This window comes from Sphaeramia orbicularis, chromosome 1, assembly GCF_902148855.1.
Source record: "Sphaeramia orbicularis chromosome 1, fSphaOr1.1, whole genome shotgun sequence".
Classification (NCBI taxonomy): domain Eukaryota; kingdom Metazoa; phylum Chordata; class Actinopteri; order Kurtiformes; family Apogonidae; genus Sphaeramia; species Sphaeramia orbicularis.
In genome coordinates this window covers 57,726,149-57,736,823 of record NC_043957.1, presented here as the reverse complement: position 1 = coordinate 57,736,823, position 10,675 = coordinate 57,726,149, and the positions used below count along the sequence as shown (strand labels likewise).

Below are 10,675 nucleotides of genomic sequence, written 5' to 3'. Positions count from 1 at the left end.
ATATCCACTGTATAATACTTGTATTTGTTGTAGTAGTATATCCACTGTATAATACTTGTATTTGAAGTAGTTGTATATCCACTGTATAATACTTGTATTTGAAGTAGTTGTATATCCACTGTATAATACTTGTATTTGAAGTAGTAGTATATCCACTGTATAATACTTGTATTTGTAGTAGTAGTACATCCACTGTATAATACTTGTATTTGAAGTAGTTGTATATCCACTGTATAATACTTGTATTTGTAGTACTTGTATATCCACTATTAATACTTGTATTTGTAGCAGTAGTATATCGACTATTAATACTTGTATTTGTAGTAGTAGTATATCCACTATTAATACTTGTATTTGTAGTATATCCACTGTATAATAAAATTCCACAATCTTGAATTGAATTAAGCAAAAAAATTTTGCTTGAATTAAGGAAAAAATCTTCAATTAAGCAAAAAAAAAAAGAAAAATCTTGAATTAAGCAAAAATCCTTGAATTAACAATTTCAATTTTTTGTCTTTGTTTTAGTGCAAAAAATAACATTAAATTATGAAAATATTTACATTTACAAACTATTCTGTAACAATAAAATGTGAATAACCTGAACAAATATGAACAACCTGAAATGTCTAAAGAAAATTCAGCCCAATTTGAACTCTTTTCTGCCTGTTCCTCAGTGTTTAGTGTCTTTGTAGATCTGGTCCATAATGCACACGGACAAATGATAAGTTGAGGCAGAATATTTTTAAAATTGCACTTATTTTTCTTCAGAAATTTCTTTTTTTTCAGGTTATTCACATCTTTTTTGTTTGGATAGCTTAGAAAAGTATGTATTTTCAGAATTTAATGGGGTTTTTTGCACTAAAACAAAGACAAAAAGTTTGCAGTTGTCATTATTTATAGGTTTTTATGCTATTATTTTACTGGTGCGGCCCACTGGAGATCAAATCGGGCTGAATGTGGAACCTGAAAGAAAATGAGTTTGAGAACCCTGTGTTAAACACAAGAACTAGAGGACGTTCCCTTTCAAATGCAGCCTGCGTACATATTGGCCCTCATACTTCTGCTCTTAAAATACCACCCCTAGCAGAGTCATCAGGTTCAATGAAAAATGATTGCTAACAAGTCAAGAATGTGTTTTCATACTGATGAAGCACATGAATGAATCCACATTTTAGACTCTAGGGCTGGCAGATTCTACTGACAGCAGTGGGTCGGGCTTCAGCCCCTGAAAGAAAATGAGTTTGAGAGCCCTGACATAAGGGAACAGGGAGTGTCTCAATAAAAAGTAAGTAAGTAAGTAAGCAAATTTTATTTATAGAGCACTTTTCACAGACAGAGTCACAAAGTGCTTTATCAATTCAAATCAGAATCAAATCATGTTTACAGAGACCCAACAGAATCCTCCAGAAGCAAACACTTGTGATTGGTGACAGTGGCGAGGAAAAACTTCCCTTTAACAGCAGAAACCTGGAGCAGACCCAGACTCCTGGAGGATGGACGTCTGCCTGGACCAGCTGGGGTTAAAGAGAGAGAGTAACCAAACCACAAATAGAATATATCAAACATAAAATGACCAAGGCTGTTGCGATTCTTTATAAAACTTGAGACTTGTTAAGTAAAAAATGTTTGCATATGTTGTACTGTTCACTTGTAATGCCATATATGTCAGACTGTGTGGAAATATGGGGCAATGTGTATAAAACTAACATAGACCCGATAATTAAACTCCAAAAAAAAAGCTATTAGAGTCATAAATAAAGCGGGTAATCTTCAATCAAGTAATCCACTTTTTGTAGAATCTGGTTTACTAAAATTTTTTGATACTGTATATTTAAAAACAATGGAATTTATGTTTTGTGCTAAAAGTAAAAACCTTCCTGTTTGTATTCAGAAAATTTTTAAGTTAAGAGAAGGGAATTAAAATTTAAGAGGAATGTTCATGTATGAAACATGTAAAGTGAGAACAAACATTAAATATCACTGTGTTTCTGTTACTGGTGTCAAATTATGGAACAAATTGAAGGATGAAGTGAAACTGTGTAGCTCACTGTCGAGTTTCAAAAAGGCTTTAATTTGTCAAATTCTCAAGGGCTATGAAAGTAATATGATTTTAAAGTGACTTAAGAAACCGAATGTAGAATAATTTGTGTTTAAGTTTAATCTGCTGCAACTTCAGGTGTGGAGTTGGAATTTTATGTTTGTTTGGGTTTTTTTTTTATATGTATATGTTTTGTACTTAACTGAAATAAATATTCATTCATTCATTCATTCATAAAGGAGGAGAAAAGAGCGAGCGATAGAGATATAAAGAGACTGGGGGATGGGGTGGGGACACATGGAGTACTTTATGATGAATACATAAGGTGTAATCAGTTTGTGGTGGCCCTGGGTCAGGCGGGAAACTAAAAAGCGTTTTTGAACAGGAGGGTTTTGAGGTGTTTTTTAAGGTATTATAAAATAGTTATAAAAGTATAAAATAGTATAAGATTATAAAAAGTATAATCTTTACCTCAGACATAGTGGAGTAGAGGCATAAAGTTTCGCAAAATACAAATATTCAGTTAAGGAACTCTACGTAATTTCAACATTGAAAACTGGATGAAAGATAAAGATAAAAGCTGCCCACAGATGTGTTTTTCTGAAATCTCTCAAGTAAAATATGTTAAGCTGCTCCAGATGTGGCCTTCACTGCCTTGTGCATGAATTTCAAATGCAGCTTCTGTCAGCAGTTCACATCCCCTCAAAGTAACCGTACGGCACGTCGGCAACAGGTCACATGAGTCGACTGATAATGACTGTCACGCTGAAAGTGCTGCGGTCGTCATTTGGATCGCACTCCGCTGAAACGGGGCCACTCAAAGGATGATATGACTGTGCACTTTTCTCCTTCGACAGCCTCGCTCGTCTTTAATGCGCGCTCTGCATCTCACAGCAGCAGCAGCAGCAGCAGCAACAAAGCAACGAGTGGGTTATCTTCTGCAGTCAGCTAAAAGCGGAACTGTGAACGCACCGCCACCCACTCAGGTTACTTTTTTCAGATGTACCTTATGACCTTCACTTCCTTATCTGGCAATCTGAGCTCATTTTCATTTAGTATTTGACTGATCTTTGAAAAACATCAGTCTTTCCATGTAATTGTTTTGAACGCACGTACAGTACATCACCAGCTTCCCTCTGCCTTCGACACACACTCACCTCCCTCAGAAAATCCCACCTTTTGATGCATATATAACCAAAGCCAGAAATGCGCTGACATTAAGTATCACAATTTTATTACAAAAATTAAATTCTTCATCTCTCAGTTTTGCCATGCTTGGAGCATATAACAATACAGTAAAAAACCCAGACCCAGAGAAGATAGTAAAGCAGATTTCAACAATGCTTTCACAGCACTCTGTCATTCATGCTGTTACTATACAGATACTGTAACATTCCTAATACAGAGTAGTACAAACACCTGCCAAAACACGTCATGTTGGATCATAAATTAAATTACATTTACCAGAGGAACAAGAAACTAAACCCAGCTCAAAAGGAAAAACCAAAAAAAAAAAAACCAGATAAACATTAAATTTGCAACTGAAAACATACTGAATGTGCTGAATATTTGTACCAGCCCAAGGCACCCAGGCTTTGTAGCAATGTTGGCAAGTTAACGACATTCTTACAGAAATACTTGAAGCGAACAACGATTACAAATTGTCTTGTACCACAGTCTGACTTTGCAGTGTCCTTCAAACATACCCAACCTCTCCTGGCATTCTCCTCTTCGTCAGTCACAGTGCAAGTTCCGGAGGGGTGGGGCAGAGTGATGGTGATGGGGGTGGGGGTGGGGAGCAGGGTAGGGGTAGGGGTAGGGGGTGAGGGTGGGGTGAGGTGGAGGGGCTGGGGGGGTTTACAGGGAGCTCTACCGGCATCAGACATCACTTCACAGCTCCAAACACTGACAAGAATTGGACAGACAGCGTAATCTCCCGCTCTCCACAGGGAAAGGGTTGGGAGTGGTTATGTAATTCCTCATTTTGTGAATTGTCCAAACATAAGGCGCAGATTGCCAGCTGCCAGTCCAAGACAAAATAAGCCAAATGAAAAAGCTTAAGTGTGCTTTCAACGTCCGAAGGAGGGGGAGAAAAAAAAGGAAAAACAAATACCAGTACTTTCTCACTTGAGGTTTTTTTTTTGTCTCTCTTCCAGATGAAAAGTGTTGTTTTGCACATAAATACCTAAGAATGATAGAAATCCCAGATTTAAGCTTACCAACAACTCAAATAGTCTCTAACAAATGTCAAACGAAGACAAAGAACGACAAAAAGCTCAGAAATACAGAGAGGCCTTTTTCTCAAACGGTGAAACACAGTTCAGTTGTTTGAACGGCAAGGCTCGAAGGTCCATTTGGTCGCTCCTCCAAATATTTCAATGTTGCTCTCTGTCCAGGAGAAGACGTTGCCGGCTGGTGCTTTGCTGTTGCAGGTTGCCAAGTTGTAGATCTCTGCAATCGAAAGTTTCCTATTCCAGATATTTAAGTTTGCCAACTCACCAACAAAGGCTTGTGTTGCATCAAAGCCTCCTCCCAGCGTGTCCTGTGGGAACCAAAGCACAAATGTAAAACACCACTGTTCAGATTATGACTGCACTTAGGATGACAGGAGCCTTAAACCTTTGTCTTGAGAAATAGAAGCTTTTTCTTCAACAAAACTTTATTCTGATGTGTAAATTTTCAATGTGTTTTCAAAAGAAGTGTTCCCTCTTCAAACTCATAGCAGTTTCCAAAGCACTGTACTGAAGTGTTGTGATGACAAATTACACCGAAAAGCCAAAAAGTGGCGTCTGTTCTCTGTCTCACTAATCTTATTTCACAAACATGCACGTCTGTGGTCTTGCTCTGTCATTTCCACATTTGTAGCCTACTCAGAACTTGCTGAGGATTCTTTCCAAATTGGATTTCATTCACTTGAGCGGTGCTTTGAGGCAGAATATGTCCTCTTCCTGTCCTCACCTGTTCTTGTCCCAGGACCAGCACTCCCTCTGGTTTGATGGGATGGTACGGTGCCAGGTTTTCTCCATTTCCACGCAGCACTCCGTCCTGAAAGGCCTCCCACATCCCATCGCGGGTCGTCCATGTGATGCACAGGTGATGCCATTTTCCGTCGTTAATGAGAAACGGTAGCTTTGCAACCTGCCAGTGACATTATATGAATCACTTCAGTTAAAAATGTATCTTCAAACTTCAGTGATAGAGTATTCCCTGTTTTGTTTGTTTTTTTTTTTTACAACTTCATCTTCCTCCTGCTACATCACTTGCCCTATCACATATCTAATCTTCTAGAAATAAACCAGACAAGTGTCACCTCAGCTTCTGTTTTTAACCCATTTCCTGGTACAGTAAAGTTGTCAGATTACTCTCATTTCTGCTGTAAATTGTCTTAACATGAGGCATTTAAATATAAAAGTCCACACAAATGCACCCTCACTAAAGACATGTATTCTAAGGCAGACATTCTTCACTATAGTCCAGGGCTGTCAAACTCATTTTAGTTCAGTTCCACATTCAGCTAAATTTGATCTGCAGTGGGCTGAACCAGTAAAATAATAACAGAATAATATAGAAATAATGTCAACTCCAAACCTTCCTCTATGTTTTAGAGTGAAAAAAGTACATTCACATTATGAAAAGGTTTACATCTACAAACTATCCTTTCAAAAGATGTGAATAACATGAACAAACTGAAAAAACAAGTGTAATTTTAACAATATTAAGCTTCAGTTTATCTTTTACACATGTACATTATAATGTACAGATCACAGTGGATCTACAAACACACAAAACATTTATTAACAGGCAGAATATTGGTAAAATTGTACTTCCTTCTCTTAAGACATTTCAGGTTGTTCATATTTGTTCAGGTTATTTGCATTTTTTGCAAAATTATACTTTGTTTTAGTGTAAATACATGAAAATATTTACATTTACAAAGAGAAAAATGTGGAGTTGTCATTATTTCTATGTTACTATGATAGTATTTGACCGGTCCTGCCCACTGGAGAGTGAATTGTTCTGAATGTGGAACCTGAACTAAAAGGATTGTTAATATCTTAGTGTCATTTTTGCATTTCACAAATTCATCTCAAGGGCCGGACTGGACCCTTTGGAGGGCCAGATTTGGCCCCCAGGCCACATGTTTGACACCTGTGTTATAGTCAGTTAGATGGTTACCTTGTCATTGATGAGGATCTCCATGGGGTTGTTTCCCCACTCGATCAGCACCAGCTCATTGGCCTGACCTGGGACAGCGTAGGAGAAGGGTGTCCCCACCCCAGGGGAGGCGTTGGACTTGATCCACAGACACACGCTGAAGGAGTACATCTCAGGAAGGCTCCTCTTGGCTTTGGCATACATGTAGTTAGTTCTCAAAGGGAAGGTCAGCTGGAACTTATCCGTGGGTCTGTTGTCTTTGCCTGTAGATGAGATGAATGGTGGATCTGTCAGACTGGGCAGTTTTGAACCTCCTAAGACCCAGGAAAGGTCAGCAGTACCAGCTTTTTGTGTTTTTTATTAAATCAGTGCCTATATTGGAAATATCATGATGCAACAGTTTTTTTCAGATGCAGTTTTTAATTTTTTTATGGAATGTCCTTTGTGGTGGACAGTTTTCTTTTCTTTTCTTTTTTTTGTGTGAAGTTGTGAAACTCTTGTCCATAGATGTGGACAGAAAACCCATATGAGCTCTTATGAGGTTAAAGAATGTTTCTAAGGAAACTGCACTGCTTTTAAACCTGTGGACTGATACTAAACTCAGTAGATCTGAGAACATCTGACTTATCATTCTCTATTTTTTTTTTTTTTTTTTTTTACCTTTATTTAACCAGGAAAACCTCATTGAGATTAAACATCTGTAAATGACCATCCTGTAAAATGTAAACCACAGTTTTCCAGATAATATTCTCAGTGTTTGTTGTCTGTGTGGAGGCGGACTGTGTCATCTTTCTCTCCTTTTCACAGATGCCCTGTGCACGCGCGTACGCACGTGTTAAAAAGCTAAATAACCGTATATGCGCACACTGCAAACTTTCTCTGCTTCTGGCCTCTGCAATTGCATCGGCTTACACAATTTTGGCTGCGAAAAACATAAACTCAGCGAAGCCGAACTGCTAACAGGTCTGGAGATATGCAAAGCAGTGCAGCTCCACTGGCCTCCATCATCAAATCAACGGGATGTTGCGGCATTAGAAACGGCCTCGGAAAGGCTGTGTCCATGACACACCTTCACTCTGGGTTTGTTTTTCTTTTTCTGAACTTATGAATTATTTCTTTACAGCTAACTCCGGTGGTGACAGACGCACTGGGCCGCTCAGGTTTAAGTCCTGTGCGCGCATTCCGTCCAAACGCACCTTTCTCCAGGTCTGTGATCCGGTGGTGCAGAGAGGTGAGCGTGGACTCCACTCTGTTCCGCTGCTCGGTGTCATTCCTGGGGCCCGGTTTGGTCTCCTCTAACGTGTTGACCCGGGACAGAACCTGCTTCTCCATGTCGTCTATCTTGTTTTGCAGCAGATCTTTGAGGCTGTTCGCCTGCACCGTGTTATTCCCTCGGCTGTACTGCTGCATTGGACAAAGGGAAACAAACAGTTACAGGAGAAAGGCAAGACTTTCTGGAGGTTAAACCGCCTGAGACTGGTCTGGTGGTACCTTTCCTCTACCTGCGTCAGGAACACTGTGTTAATGTTTACTTCAAAACGCCTTTCTGAACTTGTTCATGGTATAGCCTATCTCTCCTACCTCTCCTGTTATCGTGGAAAATCAGTGGAAAACGTGCTGCGGCTCAGCCTGCATACAGACAGAATACTGAAGCAGCAGTGAGTGAGAGGCTTCATCCTGTTTCTAATTAACCTGAGAAGAGCAGCTCATTTCATTAACTTGTGACCCGGCCGCTGCTCCGCTCCTCATGCCTACCTCTAGATTCTCCAGTCTCTGTTTGAGGGTCTGTAAAGTCTGACCCAGCTGAGCCAGAGTGTCTGTAGTGCCCCGGGATACGTCCCCCATCGTGTTCTTCGCCCCCGGTCGCCTCCCGCCGGGTCCCTCCGCGGCCGGGAGGCTCTGGCTCTCGCACCGACTCAACTTGGACGTTAGTTCCCTGATTGTCTCCTTTTGGTTCATAATGGTCTCCTTCTGCTGCAGCACGGTTTCCCGCAGCTGCATGACGGTGGTCTTCAGGTCCTCCGCCGGCCCGCTGTTCTGCATCGTAGCCGTGCACAAGTCCATATCCTTGGGCACCGACGTGCAAATAAACTGCGTCTGTCCGAAGTCTTGCGCGGAGCTCTCCACAAAAACCAGGCAAGAAAGTAGAAAAAGTTTCCAAGAGGATCGGTCCATGGTTCCAGTTCGTGTCTCGGGCTGAAGCGCGTGTGTCAAAGTGGTGTCTTGTGGGGTTTCAGCACCACGGAGCTGTCCACTGAAGCTGTGGCGTCTGTAGGGTTTCAGCACCACGGAGCTGTCCACTGAAGCTGTGCGCTCGTGCCGCTCTCTGCCGCTTTTATAGAGGGCAAAACCCAGCGCAGATCCACTGCATCACTGAGGGGGGGGGGGGGGGGGGGGGGGTCTGCGAGAGGATCTGCCAGACCCACACAGTCCAGCCCCCTTACACTGTAAAAAATACATCTGTAATTTAACAGAATTTTCACTGTTTATTTTACAGATTTTTCCTGTTTTCAAGATAAAGAAAAAAAAACAATGAAATGACAAAAATCGACTGTGATTTTACATGTCAAATGTAAAATAACATGAAAAAACTGTAACTGTGAATAACCAAAAATTTAGATTTTTTTAAAGATTTTTTTTTTCTTTTTTCACAGAAAAAATACAGTTAAAAATACATTTTCAAATGTATTGTAATTTCAATAATATTTCTTTTCTATTTATGTGATTAAGCTGTTAATTTAAAGTTTAATACTGTAAAACAAACAATAAAAAAAGATAAAATTACTGACAATTAACTGTAAAAGAAGTATTTGTTCTGTCAGTTGAACCAGACTTGTTTGTTAATTGACAAATATCGTGTGTAATTACAGGAGGTTTCACAACAAAAATGTTGAATAAATGTATTTTTGTGAATGTATAACATGTATAAGCACTGATGAACTGTCCAAATACAGTTTTTATCAGTGGATTGGACAACTGAGTCTCATTAAAAAGTACACACACACACACACACACACACACACACACACACACACACACACATATATATATGCAAAATGTCATGTAAAGTTAGGGCAAAAACTGTATTTTAATGATGGAAAATTACCGTATTTTTATGAGCTGGTTATTTTCCGTTATTTTACAGTATCTTTTCGTCACCCCTGCTGCCGAATATTACTTTTTGTTGTTTGTTTTTTTACAGTGTAGTTAAGGTGGTTCCGAAGCAGCTTTTTACCCAGACCATTTGTACAGAGTCCCAACACATATAGGAGAAAAGATCAGGATATTCCAAAGTGAAAATACATGAGAGGTACAGAACTAAAGCACCTTCTCCACAGCTAAACTCCTTTTATGAAGTAGGTTCTTCAAAACTGAATGTTCTCAGAAATGCGCTTTGAAGGGATTTTGACGTGACGGGCTTACTAGATTGCTGGTCCACCTTAAATGAAGCCTCTCCCCTATCCTGCCTGTCCCACGGTCGGGGTCCCCACCACAACCTCCTCCTCACTTTCCCACTCTCTTTCTCACTTCCCTCTCCCTACACCGTGAAATCGTGCATCCTCCTCCTGAAAAAATGCGCCTGGAATGTTTTTTTTTTTTTTTTTTCTCCATCAGTTGTTCCATTAGGTAACAGCACAGGAGGACAGTTCCTGCTCCCACAGCAGAACAGGAGTGTGTGTGTGCGTGCATGTGAACGCTCTAATGGGAGTGTTTCGTCTATATCTGAGTGCTAAACAGAATCTTTTCCCACGCTGCTGTATTCCTCTACAGTCTGAGTACAGGAGGCAGAGGCAGGGACACAGAGCAGGTTTAACTGAAAGAACAGAGTCTTTACGCAGCGCAACAGGGATACTCCAGGTTCCTCCAATGCGCTCACATAGTTCTGTTCAGTTCCACCATTACAGACGGAGGCGCTCCAAGGAAAGTCAAATGTGTCCAGATAATTCAAGTGTTATGTAAGCCCCCCGTACAGAGGGGGGGTCTCCTATACACAGCCTTAGATCCGTGGCACTGACGTAAACACACAGTTCCAGTTCAGATGAGGGTCTGAGGGTGACCTGAACTGACTTCATGGACCTGGACTGAATGGGAACACACTTCCCACAGGTCAACATTTCAGACAAGTGCATAGAGTGCATTGAAATATCCTACTGCCACAACTAGGTATTTGTCCTTTGCTGTTTGCACACTGTCAGACCAGATAAGTTGAGTTTACTTTTTTTTTTTTTAAATCTCAGGTAACTCCTTGCCTTAAAAAAACTTAAGTAATGAGTAATGAAAACTTGAGTGTATTAAATTCTGAAAATACTTATTTTTATAAACTATCCAAACAAAAAAAATGTGAATAACCTGAAAAAAACTGAAATTTCCTAAGAAAAATAAGTGCAATTTTAGCAATATTCCGCTTCAACTTCTCATTTCTACATGTGCATTCTGGATCAGATCTACAGACACTAAACACTGAGGAACAGGCAGAAAAGA

The 10,675-nt window shown here is 40.1% G+C and overlaps 1 protein-coding gene across 1 annotated transcript; it reads right to left on the bottom strand.

Moving 5' to 3' along the window:
* Positions 1-3,245: 3,245 nt before the first annotated feature.
* LOC115425488 (neuronal pentraxin-1-like) lies at positions 3,246-8,477 on the bottom strand. Its single transcript, XM_030143105.1, has 5 exons — positions 7,949-8,477; positions 7,390-7,597; positions 6,215-6,456; positions 4,997-5,176; positions 3,246-4,580 (listed from the first exon to the last, which is right to left on the bottom strand). The coding sequence occupies exons 1-5, from the start codon at positions 8,366-8,368 to the stop codon at positions 4,359-4,361; spliced, it is 1,272 nt and encodes a 423-aa protein (XP_029998965.1). The 5' UTR covers positions 8,369-8,477; the 3' UTR covers positions 3,246-4,358.
* Between the last annotated feature and the right edge of the window lie 2,198 nt (positions 8,478-10,675).

Coding starts and splice junctions, on each gene's coding strand:
- LOC115425488 (XM_030143105.1), bottom strand. CDS start 8,368: ATGGACCGATCCTCTTGGAAACTTTTTCTACTTTCTTGCCTGGTTTTT. Junction 7,598..7,948: donor AGAGACTGGAGAATCTAGAG/GTAGGCATGAGG, acceptor TGTCCAATGCAG/CAGTACAGCCGAGGGAATAA. Junction 4,581..4,996: donor TGGTCCTGGGACAAGAACAG/GTGAGGACAGGA, acceptor TGGTTCCCACAG/GACACGCTGGGAGGAGGCTT.